This window comes from Topomyia yanbarensis, chromosome 2, assembly GCF_030247195.1.
Source record: "Topomyia yanbarensis strain Yona2022 chromosome 2, ASM3024719v1, whole genome shotgun sequence".
Taxonomy (NCBI): Eukaryota; Metazoa; Arthropoda; class Insecta; order Diptera; family Culicidae; genus Topomyia; species Topomyia yanbarensis.
Genome location: NC_080671.1, coordinates 194,745,367 through 194,767,977, shown reverse-complemented (window position 1 = coordinate 194,767,977; position 22,611 = coordinate 194,745,367). Strand labels below are relative to the sequence as shown.

The window sequence follows — 22,611 nt, the reverse complement described above, 5'->3', positions numbered from 1 at the left end:
TTGACAAAAAAGCTCTACTCCGACCCAACGCTGCGGTCGTTGGCTTTAAAGTTGACAGCAAGAAGCCGCAAATCGGGTCTCGAGAGAAATTCCGCCGCCGGGGAACTTTCCAACTGTGTAGACTAGGTCCACCGCCGGGAACCAGTTGAGTAGTACGTGAAGTAGCACCGAGTTGGGTCGTCGGGGCGCCTGTGAACCGGACGTCAAGCTTCACCGGAATCGCTGAACCGACCTCGATATCCTACCGGGTAGTTCGTGAGTAGGCTAGATCCACCGCCGGGGATTAAACCGAGTATACCGCGTCGCAGAGCTAGCAGTGGGTCGTTGGGGCGCTGGTGAACCGGAAGCTACGCCCCAACCGGAATCGCCGGATAGACCTCAGCACCTACTGTGTGGCCCGTTGAGTGGGCTAGATCCACTGCCGGGGACTAGATCGAGTAGATCGGGACGACGCGGAGAGCTAAATGGCTCACAAAAACGAACATCGGAATCAGGAGAAATCTACCGCTCGGTTGCAGGAGAATAGGCTAGATCCATTGTTGGGGACTAGACTGAGTAGTTCGCGAACAAGTGAGGGCGGGAGCTGAATGGCTCATCGGGAAAGTAGAGCGAAACGGAACGAGAGGAAGCCAAAGGGCTCAAGAAATTGTGGTGCTAAAACAAAAGAAGAATCGGTATCAGTAAAGCCTCCTTCGTCGGGGAACTCTCCGTCGGCGTAAGCTAGATCCACCGCCGGGGACTAGACTGAGTAGACCGCGACGAAATACCACCAGTCGCAGGTCGTCGGGGCATCAGCGAAGCGGACGCCCTGCTCCACCGGAATCGCCGAACTGACCTCGACATCTGGTTGGTTGGCTCGGTTTCGGGAGAACTTCTCTCGCCGAGGAATTCTCCGTCGGAGTAGGCTAGGTCCATCGTCGGGGACTAGACCGAGTAGTTCGCGAACAAGTCTGGTGCTCAATGAGTAAACGGCACTCAATGGTGCGAGAAGGGAGTTGCGGTGCTAACTGGCAAAAGGGAGCCGAAGGGCTCGGTGAACACACACGGATGGCTCACGAATATTTCCAGAACACGGAACTGACGGGATTGGCCATCAATGATCAATAACGCTCTAGCAAAGTTGAATGTAGATCTTCCCCACGAAGGTGCAATCAACAATTATTCCATCACCGATGTCACTTGCTGCAGACCTAGGCTAGCAGGAAGTATGAAATGGAGAATGTGCGATGAGTATACCAAGAGCGACCATCAAGCGTTCCGGTACAGCATTCAGAAGAGGACACAGCTTAAATCACGTGGGAAGTAGATACACGAGAGGAGTGCAAAACGTTGATCTCCGATATGGACGTGTTTGCCGAAGCACACTACCAGGAAGCTCGTGAGCAGGCTAGTTCCACCACTGGGAACCAGGCCCGTGCGCCAGGTTTCCAGTGGTGGAACCTCCCATAAGGCTTTTGAATTAGTTTTAGAAATTTATTAACTTCCTGTCCAGGAAAAAAATATACTGCAGACCGTTTTGACACATAAAATGTCATTTGAGTTCAGTTACTCTAGAAACAAATCGATGAAGAAATCAAGGAAGAAACCTTGCGAAGATCGTTTAGATCACGATTCGACAACTTTGAACATAACCTACAGTTGTGAGTAGTTCTGTTATACAGCAGGTATCGGTTAGCAGGTTACCAACGGGAGCTAAGGAGAAAGCACAAAGTTGGAGAAAATCGGAATATCGTTGTCTGGAGAAATTTTACCGCCGATTATCATTCCATCGGAGTGGCTGACAGCTAAATGGATCGCAAAAAATAGTATCGGTATCGGGTGAAATACCGGCGCCGAGGAACTCTCAGCATCAACTAGCAGATAAATATGAACGAGTAACACCAAGAAGGATAAGAAACTCTGCGAAGGTGATTGTAAATATTTGTGGTCGACACCTCCGGATCGGTTCGTGCCTCAACAAGTGACGATATTTGCAGCAGGTCAGAGCAGGTTAGATGTACGGCGAAGGTTGGACTGCAAGCAAGAAAATGTAACTACGGATAAACACATGAACGATTAACACAAAACAAAAGAGCAATAGCACAATCCCTAGTGAAGTAGTACCCGACGGTTGCCCCAGATTAATGAGGATTGCGAGATACAAGAGGTGTAGGTTTAGTCGATAGACTTGCCCACTACGAACCAATCCGAATTTACCACAAGCCAGCAGGCGGCGATGTCTGTTGATAATTCCTTCTCGATAACATTTACTCAATTTGTTGAGCTGAGTTGATTGGTACACAAGACTCGGCCCTCCAGATCTCTTAAAAATCTTCAAAGTTTGAGGGTTTCTGTGCCTTTCTTTTCAAAGAAACTTTGTAGTACTACGATATGAATGTAAATAATATCGAGCGGCCCCTCGAATAACTGGTCCGCTCAGCATGGGTAAAAGCTTCTGTAATTTCTCCCGAAATGTGAATGAGAGTGAGTGGTTGGTTGGAGTTCCTTCGAATGAACTGTAATGAGTGGTTGAGCACCCACCGGATCCAGCCGTGGTTGGAGCCGAGTTACTTTTGGCGGGTGGTCGCGACGCAGGCGTCGCCCCGCTTTGAGATAACCCTTTCTGCGACCTTTAACCGCAGAATAAGCTATAGTGGAGGGGAAACTATTTGTCTCTGGGTTTTGAAAGCCATTCGGCAGCACCCGGGATTTGGTGGTAGAGGATCGAGGTCTGGGGATATTCAAAAGAAATTGAAGCCGTATACAAAAAAAGGCTTCGGGGAAACTTGCGTAATTTCGTGAACGATTGCGTAGTTCCGGTCACGAAGATATGACTCATGCTTTAAGCTGAGGACTCCAAAGATCTGATTTTTCACTTTGTTCTGGATCGTGGAAGAGGCAGGAGTGGTTTAGTTTTTTTTCTCGCGCCTCGGTGTGGTTTTATAGGTAAAAGATAAAAATCGTGAGATTCTCTATATCAGTTTTGCCAGTAATTAGTTTTCCCTTCCCAGTTCTAACTCGTACAAGTTAAGTGGCTTCCCGCATATCGAAGCAGTGGTTTAGAGTCGGTATTCCCGAATTAAGGTAAGGTGCAAATGGTGACCAGTGCAGTGCGTGCCCTAATTCCAACTTGTCGTTGGATGCGTGTTTTTCGTGCAGGTTTGAAGCTGCAGCATCCCGTCACACCGATCATCATCCGTCAGCAACCGCTTCTGACCCCGCCATCTAGCTACAAAGTTCCCGGTGAACCATCCGGAAGAGCGACGACCGTCAAATTCGCGCTAGATAGGGAGCAGCTTCGTTGCCAGCATACGTCCAGCTGCTGGGCACCGACTATCGAACAACCCACGTGGGAAACATGTAATGCAGTGACCTCCATCAGGTCAGACTCTGCCAGCAAACGACCGGGCAAATCGTTTGTGGCAACCGGATCAGCATCTCCAGCGGACAGGATCCTCGAGCGACCCACGTAAAACCATGGTAGTGTGAGTACTCATTTCCTTTTTTTGACATGCGCATGATCAATTTTGTTTAAAACCGCAAATGCCGGTTCAGTGAGCTAAGTGACAGCGTTTTCGTGACAAGCTCGAAAAGCCCGGGTTCGAAACCCGATTATCAGTTTTTTGTTCGGCGGTTATATTTTTCCCACCCCGTAAAAATCCTAGGTCAGCGATGAAATCGCTGTATTACACGCAAACACGCCGACTGTATATGCACGCACCGTAAGTTGAGCCACTCATTTTCGGATGAACACCACGTTAGGTAGTTAGATTTTTGATATGCTTTGGGAAGGGAGAGAGACAGGATAGGCAGTGACCATGTTGGTTAGCGCGCTGCGAGGAAATCAGCTAGCAAGTTGAAAGGCCTGGGTTCGAGACCCGAAATGTGAAATAAATATTTTTTTTATAAGCGAATTATGAGTTGAAGTGATTAAACAGTTTTTTTGCAGTAAACTATTTTTTGGTATTTTCTGGTGTAGGTAGTTTCACGATTTTCGGTCGTTTCCGTTTTTTGCGAGCAGAGTTGACTCCTTTTTCCTTCGACTCCACCTTTCCTAAATCGGCCACGATTGGGGACCTTGTGTTTGAGTAGATCTTTGCCCGTGATGATAAAAAGCGTTAGAGCTAATTAATTATACCGGTCTGAGGCCTTCTTTGTATACTGTTGTTGATTTCTAGCGAATGTTTTCAGACTGGTAATCAAGGTACCTGAGTCCAGTTGGACCATTCTGGAGCCAGAACTCAGAAACAAATGGTACCCGCCCGTAGGAGAGGTCTCAATAGCTGGGCAAACCGAACAAGGCGAATGGTCTCCTTCGGGAGTGGCGCTGAAGCCATCCGCTAAATATTGATTTAGGCTCCGGCTCCAACTGTCTCGGGTTACAACGTAAAAAAAAATCAAAACCTTCCCCTTGAGAATTTTCTGAGCACGGGCCTGCTGAGGACTATATCGAGTGTGAATTGTCATCGGTGAGTTATGGGGGAGTGAACCGACCTCTACACCTACTCGTTAGCCTATTGAGTAGGAATAGTCCACCGCAGAGGACTATCAGAGTAGATCGCAAAAAAACTGGGAGCTGAATGGGACCTTGCAGAAACGAAAGCAAACTGGCTCACGGAAACATGAGGCTTAGTGAAATGGGAGCGAAATGCTTACAGGCATTGCAGGCCGGGCATTTGATGTTTTATAACGAATGGTCTATAACACTAAGTACTCCGGGGTTCGTTGATTTTTTTTTGCGTTTTTTTATAAAAAAGATTTAGAAACCTTCAATCTTTGAAAACTTTTCGGGAAGCTGTGGGCCGAGTCTTGTGTATCAATCGACTCAGCTCAATAAATTAATTATCGAAGAGGAACCTTCTACAATTACTACTGCCTGCTGGCTTGTTGTAGTGTCGGATTCTTACTGCAGTGATTACTGCTAGTAATTCTACCGACTAAATCTAAACCGGCCGAATGCCGACCATAATGAATTCCACCTACTTACAACCTTCTTAAGATTTCTTATCCCTCTTGATGCTACTCATTCCTATGCATCTGTTAGCTGTTGCTGAGAGTTCCACGGCTGCGGAATTTCTCGCGATACTGATGCCCGTTTTCGTGAGCCATTTAGATTTCAGCCACTCCGACGGAGAGACCACCGGCGGCGAAATTTCTCTAGACAACGATAACCAGATTTTCTCCGACTTCGTGTTGTTCGTTGGTTTTTTTCCTCCTTAGCTGCCATTACTAGCACACTGACCGACCTTTGCTGTACAACTGGACTACTCACAACCGTTGCTAATATCGAAACTTGTAAATACATGAAGCGATCCGAAGATGCTGACCAACTTGACGTACATCCCGCGCAGGGTTTCTTCAACAACTGCCGAAACCAAACAACATGTTTTGTGTCAAAATGGCTCGACATATACTTTTTTCCTGATCAGGAAGTTAAGAAATTATCAAAAGTGATTCAAAATTCCCATACGGGGCTTTCGTAAGGGTATTTCAACTAACCATATACAAAAGTTGTTTAATACATGTTTTCATTACAAAATATGTGCTCGAGGAAGTTGACATGCCGGGCACATTAATAATGATTGTCGCTACCTTCAATTTTGGAGTTTGAAAAAAGGCGAGTTTTTTCCTTCAAAGTGGTGTAGCTCCGGATTGGGTCAAATTGTATTGAGATTAGAAGTATTTTTTATGTAAAAATGTCTGCGGAACACGATGAAATAAGAATTTTCAAAATTAAAATATAGAGTAGAGTGGGATCAAGTAGGTCAGTTTTCTTTGGCGAGCTCGTGCGATGGTATTTTTGCACTGATTTTGACGGACAAGCACTCGTTGGAAAGGTTATACATCTGGCCATGTTTTGGCAATAATGATTTTATGCCTAGATAAATATTTTTCAAACTAAATCTAATACGGTGAAGGTACCTTGTATCTGAAATCTGGGGGTACGATAGGTCACTATATTCGTGGTTAAATAAAACAATATACACATCTAGAAAATCAGCAGTTCAACTTTTTTTGAAGAATGTGAACATTGCAGATTATTTAAAAATCAACAACAAAAATAATAAACGCAATCCATGGACGTCACTCAGGTATAACATTGATGAAGTGGCAAACGATGTGAAAAATCATGAAACCGCGGAAGGAAATGTTTAAAAAACACGTTTTTAGCAGCTGCATCTGGTTTTGTACATGCAAATGACTTCTTTGATGTCCTCGTCATCGCCAGAGTGTGAAATTGAAGTTGTGCTTTCCGGCTCACGTGGTTGTTTAGCTGTGCGACGACCATGTTTGCGCTTCGGAGCATTTTTTTGATTCCTTTTCCTTCTCTTTTTCGACCATTCTTTTTTTGCTTACCTACTTCAACAACACCTTAAGTTATTGTATTGTTAACTCACGCCCTTTCATTCATAACGAGCACTTTCCTTTTACACGAGCACGTAATGTTTCGAACGGAACCTTGAATTGTTAAAAGGCTGATCGAATACTGGCGCCATCTTGAACAGACGCAATTGCGGTCTTTATGGCCTCTTCATTTCGTGTTGGCGTTTTTCGTATGAAATTATGCACAGTTTTCCTGTCAAAATAATTCAAATTTACTTTATAGTAGTGTGTCCCCAAACGGTTGACCCATTATGTCCCCAAACGTATGTTTCATATTGATGTCCGTATTTTTTCAAAAACAAAAATATCGAAAAACTAAAACAATACTCGTGTCCAGCAAAATTTTTTACGTAAGTAAAACTCACTTGACGTATTTTTACATTGATTAAATGCACTGTTATCAGGACGAAAGACATGCGAAAACATAAACTACGCCGTAACTAATACAGCTGAGCCACGGTATCAGCCGAAATGACAGTCGTCAACAATGTTCTCTAACGTGTATCTAATTCACGTAGCGCCCTCTGCAATAACATAGCAAAGATAATACCCCAGGCCTATTGTACCCCATACCTATTTAACCCCATTCAACTCTATGCATTGCAAGAAAAATGAACTTTAAATTTTTTTTCTGGAAAAATAGCATTTTGGCAGCACTACCGCTAAAAACTAATATTTTTTTCTAGACTCCTGAAACAATTTCCTTCTAAAATCATATTGACGTTTGATTTTAGAGTAAGTAGAACCGGAGATATAATTAAAAGAAAATCAAGGGTTTTAGCAATCTTTCAAAACGTGGGATGCGCCCATGAACCGAGGGGTGATTCAATTGACACAGAAATTTAGATTTCTATATATTGCTCCAAAATTTGTTCAAATGTGTGAAGGTCGATTTCAAGTTTCCATCTTTTTTGATCACCTCGCGCGGAATGACTATGTTTATATCCATAGGATAACTGTGGGTAGAATGAAAAGGGGGTAAAATAAACACGTAGCCGAATCAAGTCAATGTTTGTTAAATTTAGTACAAACTTTACAGAAACCTGAACTGTTAAGTATTCAAAGGATATTGAAACCATTTCTTTTGATAAAAAGCTGTCGAATGTGAAATAAATAAAATAAAATGTTTGAAAATAAAATGTTTTGATGGGTAAAATGTACAGCTTGTAGTAGGGGCAATATGAATCATCTTGCCATACCAAGTAGCAAGCCTCAAAATTAGTCGGAACGCTAACCTCAAGTTGCTATATCTTCACTGTTCTCCAACAGATCCTAAAAAATCCCATGGATAACCCAAAGTTTGAAGATGTTTTTCGATACCACAGCATTCGTAAATTGGTTAATATTACGTCATGAGAATTCAATTTTTCCGTGACAAGTTTGCTTTTGCCTACAAAATACCCTGTGTATGCAATGCTTATGATACGCTGGGACATGAGCATTGCTGGGAAAATGCTTTCCAATGCTAAGCATTGCATATATACAGTCACTAGAAGGTGTAAATTTTACCACCACCAAATCTTCATTTTACGCTATAAGCATGTCTCATTTTTGGCCATGTTTTAAAATAGAAGTTTTTTCACCATATATGTACAAAACATTTCTTACAAGGAGCATAAGGTGATTGTAGTATCTCAATCATTTATTAGTTAGAAAATAATGACTTTGCTTAACGTGTTCATTTCACCACCAGTTCCCCTAAACAGAATTCGATCGATCAAACTCTTTGGCAAAATTCTGAGATGTAGCCGATCTACACTTGTAGATAATGTCGTGTTTTGTTTTGCGCGATCTTCCTAAATCAAAAAGATATATAGGAATGGTGAAAACACCACCAACTAACTATGGACTCTCTCTATGTGGTAATACCATGTCCAATTTCCACGGCCTTATAAAGGGTTAAAAAGATATCTATAGTTAGTTTGCGCAGTGACTTCAACATGAATAAGACTGTCACGTTAAACCACCGTCACAGTATTTGTAAAAGACAACAACGTTAATGTTAAGCCATACTCACGTTTCATTTGGATAAAGTTGAGATTGTCGATCGCCCGGATGACCGAGGTGTCGTCCAACGTCAGATCGACGATGGGAGACACTCGGGGTGCGGCGTTCGTCACCTCCTGGTGCCAGGTCATGTCGGTGTTCGCTACTCGGTTAATCAGCATAGAGCCAACCTGCAAGAAAAAAATATCGACATACAAGAGGGCCATTATTGAGTGAAACATTCCAGCAGACCGCATGTGATTTATCATCCTGATGGCAACGACAAACGAACCAGCCCGGCACCACAGCGTGTGAAAAAAGTCCAACCTTATATGCTTTATTGAGAATGGTTGATTAGCTTTTGAATCGGTTCGGAGCCCAATTGCCAGTACAACTTGAAAACGGGGTCTATCTGCTGTACACCACTCAGCGTCTAACGAAATCGAAGGTTACCGCCCGATTGTGTTCTCATTCCAAAGTTGACCTTTCTGTCGTCAGCAATGCTATAATCCAGCAACATGATTTTGCCATACAAGGAAGAGGCGTTGAAAGTGCCTATCAAAATAGATTGTGTTGAATGAACGTGTCGAAGGGGTTGCAACATGTGCCGCAGACAATCGGGCGGGGCCCAGTTTGGCCTACAAATGGTGCAAATATGTCACACCATTGTGTATCCGCACGAAGAAATAGTAAAACAGCTTGTAGGCAAAGGTAAGGCTGTGGGCTATTAAATCAGTGTCTTTGGGTATAGCGTTGATGGGGTGTTGCGTACTTAGTTGATCACTATTTGCATAGAGGTGCATCGAAATCAAAAGAAACTCACTCAGGGAACAGTTTCAACTGGTTGATGGAAAATATTAGAAATCTTCAAAACCCAGAAAGTTGTAACAATAATCAGTAGAGTTAATATTATTAAATAAGCAAGGTATACCAATTTAACTCTACATATACCTGAAAGTCAAAATATCACTCGTAAATTTTCAACCAGCCACCTATCTGACAGACAAAATTTGTTCTGGTCAACAAAGCATAAGTTGTGATCATGTCGGGCGGAAGTAACTACCCCTTCTACAGATCCGCTATCATTCCGGAACGGTGACACGCTACGGACCAGAACTTACAAACATACGGATATTTATTTGCACATCAATAATAAAAAAATCGATGTGCACTCATATCTGTGGCTAATACGTACGTACATACAAATATATGTACAAACTCATATGTAGGGGCATCTTTTCGAGCTGTGCTGGCTAGCAGCCTGTCGTCGTCAGCACCGGTTCAGATACCAACGAATCAAGCGAAAGCCAAACAGTGAAAAAATAACGGAAACATCCGATATGTGACCGCCGGCCGTAAATCTCTTTGTTTTTCGCAAACGGTTTTTTTTCTGGCCAATCTCAGGCCATTGAGTTCTGTGTACCGATTGACATATGCGGTGCCAGTGTTTTTATGCAATGTGCTTGAAAATATAGCTAGTTTGAAAATCGTCTACACGGAAAAAAAATCTTTGCTATGGAAACGTAGCGTCTACTATGTAGTACAGAAATTGGTGCCAGAGTAAAGACTACTTCTACTTGATACTAACCGGATAACCGAGCAGAGAATCTACAAACAGAGCAAGTAATAATTAGGATGAAGAAGCTGTGGACTATCGGGACATAATCAGGTCGGCGATCTTGAGTAGCAAAATTGCTGACCTGGTTGGCATATACCACACGTTGCATAGTGGGAAAAGATTATGAAAAATGCGACTTTAATCAATAGCGCGATAGAACGCTGTGTGCGGTTATCGATTGCATGAAATTAAAATGACCGCAAACTACGCTACCATGCTTATTTTGCCCTAATTCCCCTTTTTGTTAATGTTTATTTTTATTACTGATTATGCGACTGGGAAGAAAACAGAATGGGGGCTACCATAGATACTTTTTTTAATCTATAGTTCTATTTGAAACGGCTCAATGCGTTAGCACAACTAGGCAGTGGGTCTTTTATTTTTTTACAATAAGTCAAAATAAAAAAAATGATTCTAAGAATGTCGGTCTGCCAGATCTTGTTGTCGCAGTTTGCTGCTGCATGTTGAGATCCTTTTCCTTGGTGGGGAAGCCGCTTGGGGGTCATTCAGCCTGCCTTCCCTCGCGTTATCGTTCTTGTCCATGTCGTCATCGGTACTGCCTTCTTGCTGTTCACGATCAGAGATTCTTATTTTTTTCTTGTTCTTACGGGTCGCTGTTATATATCCGTCTTCATCGGTATTTGCTTCTTTATTGGCGATGCTAGTTGTTGGTTTGGGAGCGGTTGTCGTGGTCGTTGCACCTGCATTATTGGTTAATTGGATCGTTGTTTTTGGTTTACCTGAAGGTGTCGGTGGCTGCTTGTTAGGCTTGTTGGCTGTAGTAGATGAGTTTTGACTAGTTGCTTCGGCGCATGTTTTTCCGTAGTGGGCTGTATGGTTACAGAATTGGCATGTTGGAGTCTGCCCGGGATATGTGATTAGCGTTGTTTGCTTATAGGTCACGCCATCCTTCGATGATTTGCATTCGATAGTCATGTAAGAAGGTATTGGTTTTGTCACTCGCATCCTCACAATACGAACGTTGTTGGGAATGCCGGTGAAACAAATTCTCCAGGTGTCATTCGTAATAGATTCTACTTCTCCATATTGCGACATGATTCGTTTGATGAAATCTTCCTTCGTGCGCGGGGCCAAATCATGGATACGCACGTCCATCATGTCGTTTTCCATAGGCACGGGAATCTTGATTCTGATGTTATTAAATTCGACCTCGTGTTGCATGTTGTTCTTTGCAATGAAGTTTTCGGCCTGTGCTAAGCTTCTAAACGTGATCAAAACGCAGTTTTTACGTGATGTAGCTGAATGTACGTAACTTCAGCGAGATTAAGCTCCATTTTAACTTTAACTAATTGTTCCACTTCCTGAACTGTGGGTCTAACACGAGTTTTATTAAAGTTGATCGAAATCGTGTTATCTCGTAGCACAGGCACTTCCGTTTCATTTGTCAAACTCATTTCACTCCGCAGCCGGGGGCAACGATACAATTTGTATGTGCACTGAATTAGAACAATAGCTAGCTTGATTTACTGGGGCCTATAGCCTGCTATAGCGTAACGATTTTTTATGCTTCTGCTTTGTGCGACGTCAGAAGATAGACTTACCATAGATACTGTTTCTTTTGCAAACAATTTCAAAGATTCCATAGAAGATAATAGAATTGTCTGCATAACACGTTTTAATCCATTTTACCCCTATTCTTTTCAAATGTTGCGTTTTTAATTAAACTTTGCTCAACATCTTCAGGGTGTCGACTCATTTCTGAAAATGAAATTCCCTGATTTTCCAGGTTTTTCCAGACCTTTTTATAAATTTTTCAGAGTGCTCAAACAAATCAAATTAAATTAAAATTTTTCAATGTCTATCGTTTGAGCTTACACCATTTTTTTCATTTTTAGTTAGTTTTAAACTTTTTGTATCTTCCATTTCAATTAAACCACTTTTGGTCTTTTAACTGTCATGTAATTTAAATATTTCAAAATCTGAAAAATTGTTACCAGGTTCGAGGGATGACCGACAAGCAAATGGAGGAGCTAGTGTTCTGGAAAAATAAGCGGATTGACATTTTGGGGATGAATTTCCTCATAGTGTTATGTATTTTAGTCTGTGTGGAAATGGTGATGAGTCTGGGATCTTCCGTTAATCTTTCGGCAGTCGCGCTGGTGCACTGAGTGCACGCTGCTCTGAAATGCTAGCGAATTGTCTTTGGGCAACTGCGGCTGCTCATTCAGTGTCATGCGCGACTTCCGGAGGGTTAAGTAGGCACCGTTTTAACATACTCTATTACATTCCAAACACCCTTGAAGGTGGTCGTAACCCATTCTTAGGTCAATTTGCAATGTAAAGTTTGTTCGCGACAAAATATGGAAACCTAAAAACACATAGATCTCTTGATATATTCAACCAAAATGAATTTTTTTTACAAATATGGACGTATGCCTTTTTTATCCAAAAATACATAATTCGTTGACATGTTAAATGCGCTTTCAAAAATGGGACGAAAGGAATGCGAATTAGAAATAATATGTGCGGTCCAAACGGAAATCAAAAGATATCTCATTGGAATAGTTTTAAAAAGCTTGGCTAATCGGCAAGCTCTGTTCACACCGTTTCCAAAACGTCTAATACTCGATTGCCATCAGCTACATATAAAAGAAATGCAAATTACAATCTTAAGAAACGACAAAATGGATTCGATAGTGAGACAAACATTCTGCTCGTACACTAATAAAATAATAATAAAATAAAAACGTCAAATGTGTTTGTGTATAATTTGAAGCATCATTAAGGAACGAAGTCATTGAAGGTATTGATTATTCCGAATTATAGTGATAGGCAGAATAGGAGGGCTAAACACCTCTTCGAAAATTGTAGCGTGGATATTCTACCAATTTTTCCTGTGTGGCAATGGACGTAGAAGACTTCAACCATGCCTCATGGTATGTAACGAAATGAAGTATTAAAGTAATTCTGAACGATAGAGAAATATTTGGTAAAGCAGGGTGTTCTGCAACAGTGGGTGAACCAGTAAAAATTTCATACCAACAGGAAGGTATCCCAGAATATGTACTAAGAAGATTGTTTCCAGCACTTTTTCACAACTTTAAAGTAGGGGCATAATTCAAGAAAATGTCGAATAATCACAAGAAAACACAGACAGGTCTGCGAACAAATTAATTTTGGTAAGTTTACTTGTGATTTGAGACAAACAGTTTTTTAGTCTCTCATTTGCCTGCTTATGATTTTTCCCACCAATTCGTCATTTCAGAAATTAGGTACCCTCTAAACTGCCGTTAAGATCGTATTCGTCCCATGTTCTATGAGATTCCCTCTATACATAAGACAATTATGCGTTGAACGGCAGTAAAAAGGTCAGTTGAAAATTCCATCTTGGAATATAATAAATACAAACAAATAAATAAATAAAGCGATTTTTAATGCAATCTGGCAATAGCAGCACACAAAAAAGGACACTAGTGTATATTCTGTCTCTGCTCACACGATCTATGGTGAATGATAATACACTGCCGATTTTTTTTTGCGATGATCGTTTGTCTGTTTGTTGTGAGATGAGTGAAGCATCGCAGCAAAAGGGAGGCAAACTTCGGTTAAATACACTATTTCTAGAGAAAATTTTCAATAGGACGTAAGTAACATTGAGAGCCTCTCTTTGTTTACTTTCTCTTTCGTTTATTACGACGTCATTACAACACTTTGGACTAATTTTCCAGTACATATCGAAAGCCGACGGTTTATACTATAATATTATGCAAAGAATAGAGTAGTAAATGTTGAAATGGCCGAGTAATTGTCCCCAAAGAGAATCTCTCATTGTTACTTACGTCCTATTGAAAATTTTCTCTAGATTTGTTGATTTTAAATATTGTCGTATCCGCCCGTCTGTTAACGGAAAGTGATATTGAAACTGAAGCTTGCGAAAGTCATCTTCATACAGTTCTATTATACACGGAAACCCATATTGAAAACGTTGAATTATTAAGCGGAGTTGAGTGTTTAACCGTTAGGTAACGACATAGTACGCGAGTACCTTTCCAGATTTCAAATAAAATTACAATGTGCCTTTCAAAACTAGAACCTGAAACTTGGTGACATCATAGTAAATCACTAGGCATAAATTTTAGTGAGATAAAATTGAAGATGTAGACCTGAGCGAACGTTTTGGTCGTTTCTACCGCATAACACCCGGTCCTGGAGGTGTGTCCTAGCTTTGAAATACTATTTGTAAATTTCAAAGAATCCTAGCAATATGGATGTCAAAATTCTTGGGTTTGCCACAGAGATTGTTAACAATCGTCATGGGACTATCTGATAATTTGACCCCGGAGCGGTCGTCACTACTTTATTTAGTTTCTTAATAATTCTGTCTGTCAGTGAGCGGAGCACACAAATGACTTCAGCTGCAGACAAAAAATAGGGGCAGCCAACGTGCGCGAATAAGAAGTATGAAAGCTGTGCGTTACCTAAAGCCGCTATGGACTAGCACTGAACACGAGTGGAATTGAGTAGCGCTTAGAATTAACTCGATGGCTAGTACATGAAAGAACTTGAATAAAACAAGTTTACGCCGTTGAGAATTAGTTGATTACAAATCCCAAAATTGGTCATATAAGCAAAAAATAAGCTGCCGCAAAACAAGAGATCAGCTACGATGCGATATACTGTTATACGATCATGAAGATTTATTTCAAGAATCGGCAATTTTTTGACGTAGGACTACGTCTTTGTTTTCGATATGGGGGTGCACTTTGCAAATTCTACAAAAATGATATGTAACGAAAAGTGGTCTAATTTTGAACGCAAATAATTCAGCCATCTCCCGATAAATTTTCAAATTTTTTGCGCGAATCGCCCCGAAATACTTTTAAGAATGGATTCCAATAGATAAACCCAAAAATGTTTGATACCTTGTCAAAATATCGCGCATTTACACACAGAAGATAGCGCTTCCTAAGCCCGGTACGACAGATTTGTGTACCTAGCGCGCTACGCTTCTACGAATAACGTTATCATCGACTATATAAAGAACGAATTTGACCGGACAAGCTCAGTTGCCTGTTGAACGGCAGGCGGAGCAGATCACTGCGCTGTGTGTTTTCACAGCCAGTGTAGCTGAATGAGAAGTCCGTTGCACTACTTGTGAAGATATGCTATCTAGAGCTATGCTTTCTTTTGTGTTGTGCTCGTTTCCAGCACACTTTTATGTACAATCTCGAATACAGTTATTCCTACACAAAATCGCTTGTACATTCGAGCTCCATTTGCAAACACTGATAACACAGTGTCGTGATACTAGTTGTCTCTTTCGCTCTACCCATCATCATCAGCGTTGACTCATTTTGATTTGTTCGCTTGGGTTCAATGTTTGAGGCGAATGTAGGTATATCAAATTTGTTGGCAGGGTTACTATATTTACAGATTTTTCTGTAATGTCAGAGAATTTTTTCACAATTTTTGATCAGATTCCTTTTCACAGATGGTAGATTTTTGGCATTTTGATGAAAATTGGATAGATTTTTGGAAATATTGTGATTTTTCGGAAATTTATCACAGATTTTTTCCTGTTTCAGTCATCACAGATGGTAAAATGATATTTTTGACCGAAACACAGATTTCAATGTGGCATCTCTGTTTGTTAACGGATGCATGTGTAACCTGCATGATAGCAATCTGTGCTTTCATTGCGCAAAGACGAAAACTTTCTTAGCAACAAATTTACACGGATCGATGGAAAGCACAGATATATGATTAAGACCTCTGCATTCGCTACATTTGTATACGTACTTTAGGAAAGTTAAAATGATAACAAAATAAAACTAGAAAGCTTGTTCCACACTTGAAATGTGATTATATTGTCTAAAATTTGCTTTTTCTTCACCGGTCCGGGTTCTTTTACCACGCACAATCGAAAAGTTTTTACAATTTTTAAAAGCTGATCTTGTGCGATAGTTTCAGGTAGTAGTTCGGTCACGGTTTTCTGTCTTCTTTCTTCAGGTCTTCTCAAATAAGTTTCTTTGGATACATACGTCTCCCAACCTTTGAACGGAACGGATCGTTATATTTCACAGTGGTGTTCGGTGTGTAAATTTTAGTGAATCAAGGTCATCCTTTGTTCGTTCGTTAGCTGCCGTTCTGCTGGTGCCGACAGTAAATCCAGTACATTGTTTTCGCTGGTGCGGAACAATCAACGTTGTTTGCAGATAAGTTTTGCTTTATTTTTTTTTCCTCGTTTGCTTTCTTTCCTTTTCCCTACTTTTACTCTACCTTGTAATCAAATAATAAGACACATTCCCGTTTATATAACGCTCTGCCCTCGTGCTTAAATGGCCGAGGGCGAAATACCATCTGATGTAATCATGGAAGTCCCTGATCCCCCTAATACTCGCATTGCTCCCCGTATAAAGCAGTACCCAGAAGGTTCCTCTGGGCCATGGGTGGTATATTTTCGGACCGGAGAGAAACCGGTTAATATATTAAAACTTTCTCGAGATCTGACTGCTAATTACCCGGCCGTAACTCAGATAACACGTGTTCGGGCAAACAAGATACGTGTTCTAGTGAGTGATCTCGGCCAGGCAAACGCGATTGCTTGCTGTGAGCGCTTTACGCGGGAATTTAAAGCGTACGTGCCTTGTGTGGCCTGTGAAATCGATGGGGTAGTGTCCGAACCGGGCCTGAAATGCGAAGAACTGTTGGAGCACGGGGTTGGCTGCTTTAAGGACCCCTCTCTTGAACAGATTAAGATCTTAGAATGCAAACAATTGTATACCGCAAACACCGAGGGAGGTAAGACTACCTACTCTCTATCAGGCTCGCTTCGGGTGACATTCGCCGGGTCCTCTCTTCCCAACTACATCCTCCTTGACAGGGTTCGCCTACCAGTTCGCCTGTTTGTACCGCGGGTCATGAGCTGCAGCAATTGCAAGCAGTTGGGCCACACAGCCACATATTGTGGAAATAAGAAACGATGCGGCAAATGCGAAGGAGAGCATGAGGATGACTCTTGCGACAAAGAAACTGAAAAGTGTATTTGCTGCGGGGGCCCTTCACATGCTCTTAAATCATGTCCTGCGTACAAGCAGCGCGGGGATAAAATCAAGCGCTCCCTTAAGGAACGCTCAAGGCGTTCTTATGCAGAAATGCTAAAGAATGCTTCGCCATCTGTCCTGTCCGAAAATCCCTATGCTGGTTTGGCTAACGCTGAGCAAGAATCTGACGACCCACGAGAGGGAACATCTTTGGTTAACCCAGGGGAATCCAGGAAGAGGAGAAATCCAGCCTCCCCTACATTGCCTCGTAAGGGTGCCAAGGTGTCGTCCACTCAGAGTGCGCCATCTACAACCAATAAATCCAACGGAAGTGATGCACAAAAGCCGAAGCAATTTGCTCCGGGACTTGGAAATATTAATTCTAACAAAGAGTACCCACCACTTCCAGGGACATCCAAAACCCCAAGTGTCCCCTTTTTTCAAACAGATACTCAGTCCAGTAGCGGACTAATGAAATTTTCTGACATAGTGGACTTAATTTTCACAGCTTTCAATGTTACTGATCCTCTTAAAAGCCTTCTGATACGTTTTCTCCCTATAGTGCAAACATTTTTGAAGCAGTTGACTACTAAATGGCCCCTCCTTGCAGCGATCGTATCCTTCGATGGCTAAGTCATCGAACGAGGTCACCGATTCGATCACTGTTTTACAGTGGAACAGCAGAAGTATCCTCCCGAAAATCGATTCCTTTAAATTTTTACTAAATAGTTTAAAATGTGATGCTTTCGCATTATGTGAAACTTGGTTAACTTCCGATATAAATCTCAACTTCCACGACTTTAATATAATTCGTCTGGATCGAGAAAACCCCTATGGAGGAGTACTTTTGGGGATCAAAAAGTGCTATTCTTTCAACCGAATTAACCTCCCTTCGACACCAGGCATTGAAATTGTCGCTTGTCAAGTTTTAATCAAAGGTAAAGACCTTTGCATTGCTTCCATCTACATTCCTCCTAGAGCCTCGGTAGGGCACCGAACGCTTTGTAATATCACGGAATCCTTACCGGCACCGCGGCTAGTTCTGGGAGACTTTAACTCGCACGGTACGGTATGGGGCTGTCTTCATGATGATAATAGATCAACATTAATCCAAGATCTTTGCGATAATTTCAACATGACCATCTTAAACACGGGAGAAATGACGCGGATTCCTACACCACCAGCACGCGCAAGCGCGTTGGATTTATCGCTTTGCTCGACATCGCTACAGTTAGATTGCATGTGGAAGGTGATCCCTGATCCCCACGGTAGCGATCATTTGCCTATCGTGATTTCAATTGCTAACGGTTCAAGACCATCGGAAACAATCAATGTATCGTATGACCTCACACGGAACATTGATTGGAAGAGTTACGCGACCGCGATATCCGTTAAAATCGAATCCACTCAAGAACTTCCTCCGGAGGAAGAGTACAGGTTTTTGGCTGGCTTGATTCTCGACAGTGCGAATCAAGCTCAGACTAAACCAGTACCCAGCGCGAATACCCATGGACGGTCTCCCACCCTGTGGTGGGATAAAGAGTGCTCAGAGCTGTACGCGGAAAAGTCCACTGCATATAAGGCCTTCCGGGAAGACGGGTTACCCGCTAGCTATCAACAGTACGCGTCGTTAGAAAGGCGAATGTAGAGTCTAATGAAAGCCAAAAAACGCAGTTATTGGCGCCGGTTCGTCGACGGGTTAACGAGAGAAACAGCGATGAGCACTCTTTGGGGTACGGCTCGACGTATGCGTAACCGTAATAGTACCAACGAGAACGTGGAATATTCAAACCGTTGGATATTCGCTTTCGCCAAGAAGATCTGTCCGGACTCTGTCCCGGTACAGAAAACGTACCGCGCCGCGTCTTCTCACGATACCGCGAACGAAACACCGTTTTCGATGGTGGAGTTCTCACTTGCTCTCTTATCGTGCAACAATAACGCCCCAGGGTTAGACAGAATCAAATTCAACTTGCTGAAGAATCTGCCTGACACTGCAAAAAGGCGCCTGTTGAATTTATTTAACAAGTTTCTTGAGGGTAACATTGTCCCTTATGAATGGAGGCAAGTGAAGGTCATCGCCATTCAAAAACCAGGAAAACCAGCCTCCGACCACAACTCGTATCGGCCGATTGCAATGCTGTCCTGTATTCGGAAGTTGTTCGAGAAAATGATCTTGTTTCGCCTCGACAATTGGGTTGAAGCAAATGGCTTACTGTCAGATACACAATTTGGCTTCCGCAAAGGCAAAGGGACGAACGATTGCCTTGCGTTGCTTTCTACAGAAATCCAAATGGCCTATGCTAACAAAGAGCAGATGGCATCAGTCTTCTTGGATATTAAGGGGGCTTTTGACTCAGTTTCTATCAACATTCTGTCAGAGAAGCTGCACCAGCATGGTCTTTCACCAATTTTAAATAACTTTTTGCTAAATCTGTTGTCTGAAAAGCACATGCGTTTTTCGCATGGCGATTTAACAACATCGCGATTTAGCTACATGGGTCTTCCCCAGGGCTCATGTCTAAGTCCCCTGCTCTACAATTTTTACGTGAATGACATTGACGATTGTCTTGCCAATTCATGCACGCTAAGGCAACTTGCAGATGACGGGGTGGTCTCTGTTACAGGGCCCAAAGCTGCCGACTTGCAAGGACCATTACAAAATACTTTGGACAATTTGTCTGCTTGGGCTCTTCAGCTGGGTATTGAGTTCTCCACGGAGAAAACTGAGTTGGTTGTTTTTTCTAGGAAGCGTGAGCCGGCGCAACTCCAGCTTTTATTAATGGGTGCAACGATCAACCAGGTTTTCACATTTAAATATCTCGGGATCTGGTTCGACTCTAAAGGTACCTGGGGATGTCACATTAGGTATCTGAAACAGAAATGCCAACAAAGGATCAATTTTCTCCGAACAATAACTGGAACATGGTGGGGTGCTCACCCAGGAGACCTGATCAGGTTGTACCAAACAACGATATTGTCGGTGATGGAGTACGGGTGTTTCTGTTTCCGCTCCGCTGCGAACATACACTTCATCAAACTGGAGAGAATCCAGTATCGTTGCTTGCGCATTGCCTTGGGTTGCATGCACTCGACCCATACGATGAGTCTCGAAGTGCTGGCGGGCGTTCTTCCGCTAAAAAATCGATTTTGGGAACTCTCATATCGATTGCTCATCCGATGCGACATTCTGAACCCGTTGGTAATTGAAAACTTCGAGAGGCTCGTCGAGCTTAATTCTCAAACCCGTTTTATGTCCTTGTACTTCGACTACATGGCACAGAGCATCAATCCTTCTTCGTACAATCCCAACCGTGTCCGTTTCCTAGATACTTCTGATTCTACTGTATTCTTCGACACATCCATGAAGGAAGAGATTCGTGGAATCCCGGACCATATACGCCCGCAGGTGATCCCCAATATATTTTATAATAAATTCCGAGAAGTCGACTGCGGCAAAATGTTTTACACTGACGGATCAAATCTCGATGGGTCCACTGGCTTCGGTATCTTCAACAATACTATCACCGCTTCATTCAAGCTCAATGATCCCGCTTCAGTTTACGTCGCAGAGTTAGCTGCAATTCAGTACACCCTTGGGATCGTCGACACTCTGCCCACAGATCACTACTTCATCGTTTCGGACAGCCTCAGCTCTATCGAGGCTCTTCGTGCGGTGAAACCTAAAAAGCAATTACCGTATTTTCTGGGGAAGATACAGGAGTCCTTGTGTACGTTATCTGAAAAATCTTATCAGATTACCTTTGTTTGGGTCCCCTCTCATTGTTCTATCCCGGGCAATGAAAAGGCCGACTCATTAGCAAAGGTGGGCGCATTAAATGGTGACATATACGAAAGACCAATCTGCTTCAACGAATTTTTTAGTATTTGTCGTCAGAGGACGCTCAACAGTTGGCAAACCTCGTGGAGCAATGGGGAACTTGGACGATGGCTACATTCGATTATCCCAAAGGTATCAACGAAGCCTTGGTTCGGGGGGATGGATGTGGGGCGGGATTTTATTCGTGTAATGTCCCGACTTATGTCCAATCACTACACCATGGATGCGCATTTGCGGCGTATTGGGCTTGCGGAGAGTAGTCTGTGCGCTTGTGACGAGGGCTATCACGACATCGAACACGTTGTCTGGGTGTGCGCCGGGTATTGTGACGCCAGGTCTCAGTTAAAGGAATCCCTTCGGGCCCGAGGTAGACCACCCAATGTACCAGTCCGAGATATGCTGGCAACTCGTGATTTCCCCTATATGTCCCTTATTTATACCTTCATAAAAACGATAAATATCCCAATTTAGCCCCTCTCTTTTATTTCTCGTTTTTAGAGTTTCCTCCTGCCTTGTGGGACCGATCAGCTCCAGAGTGCCACTATGTAACCGCCATCGCCCACACCACTACGCCTGCATAGAAGGAAACTGAAGCGAGAGCGACTCGAGGTCCGATGACTTTTGAAAGATTCCCCGCGGGTCCGAAGAATACCATCCGCCAATCCGGTACTCGACGACTTACTATACTGAGGCGCAAATTTGATACGCTGACCCACCCCCCCCCCCTCCCCCCCCCCCCGCCGTTCGAGCGAAAGTTGCAAGTTTTGCTCTTCTTTCCCTGTCTCTCCCCTGTCCTTGATACAACTGCTGCTACACTGATGCGGAAATAAGCCACCCTTTGAATATCTTGACCAAGCATAAGTTTTAGTTAAAAAATTCAAATTAGTATTCTGTATTCCTAGTTTTAAGATAGCTATAATTTTTACTCTTTATTGAAACTCTTGTCCTCCATCTTGTAAATAGAATTGAATCCCTAGTTTTAAGATTTCTGTGAAATTTCTCATAAATATTTGTTCCCCCTTTTGTGTACTAAACTATATTGTTAGTTTTAAGATAACCGTAAAATATTTCGTAAAATACTATTACTCCCCCTCTTGTATATCAAAGTGAATCCCTTGTTTTAAATTTTTTCATAAAAAAATCTTTTGGCCCTCTTTTGTATATTGAATCTTATTTCTAGTCTTAAGATAGCTGTAAACTTTCTTTTCCTTTGTAAAAAAATATTTCAACATTGTAACCTCCTAGTTTTAAGATATCCAAAATGTAAAAACAAAAGCATTTGGCACCGCCAAGCTAACGCATTTGTGCCTATCAAATAAACGAAATGAATAAAAAAAAAAGTTTCTTTGGATTCGATCGCCTACTAGAAATGAAATAACTTGATAACCAAGAAGGTTTGGTTCAATATGTAACATTCGATGTTGATTGGTTGTGCTTAAACTATTCGTAAGAAATATATTTGATTTATTATTACTCTAAATGTACTAAGAAAATAAATATTTTACATTAAGTTACTACTTCTTGCAACACCATAGGGCTGCCCCTTGTAGTTTTTAAAGAATTTATTGCTTTATTATTTTGGAAATGCAACTAGATTATCAACAATATGTCCACCCTTTTGTGTACCAAACTATATTGTTAGTTTTAAGATAACTGTAAATATTTCCTAAAAAACTATTACTATTGAATTCCTTGTTTTAAAATTTTTCTTTTATAAAAAAAATATTTCAACATTGCAAGCTTGTTGATTGCTGAGTGAACGTCGATTTTTTTTCCGTTTCGCTGTGTGCTGTGATGAT

At 42.1% G+C, this 22,611-nt stretch overlaps 1 protein-coding gene across 3 annotated transcripts in view; it reads right to left on the bottom strand.

The window, feature by feature from the left end:
- LOC131682556 (E3 ubiquitin-protein ligase TRIM9) overlaps nt 1-22,611 on the bottom strand; it is a 280,613-nt gene that overhangs the window by 37,713 nt on the left and 220,289 nt on the right. For all 3 annotated transcript variants that reach the window (XM_058964125.1, XM_058964126.1, XM_058964127.1), the window contains exon 5: nt 8,381-8,540. In XM_058964125.1, the coding sequence (XP_058820108.1) occupies nt 8,381-8,540 (160 nt within the window). The remainder of the gene's footprint in view (nt 1-8,380; nt 8,541-22,611) is intronic.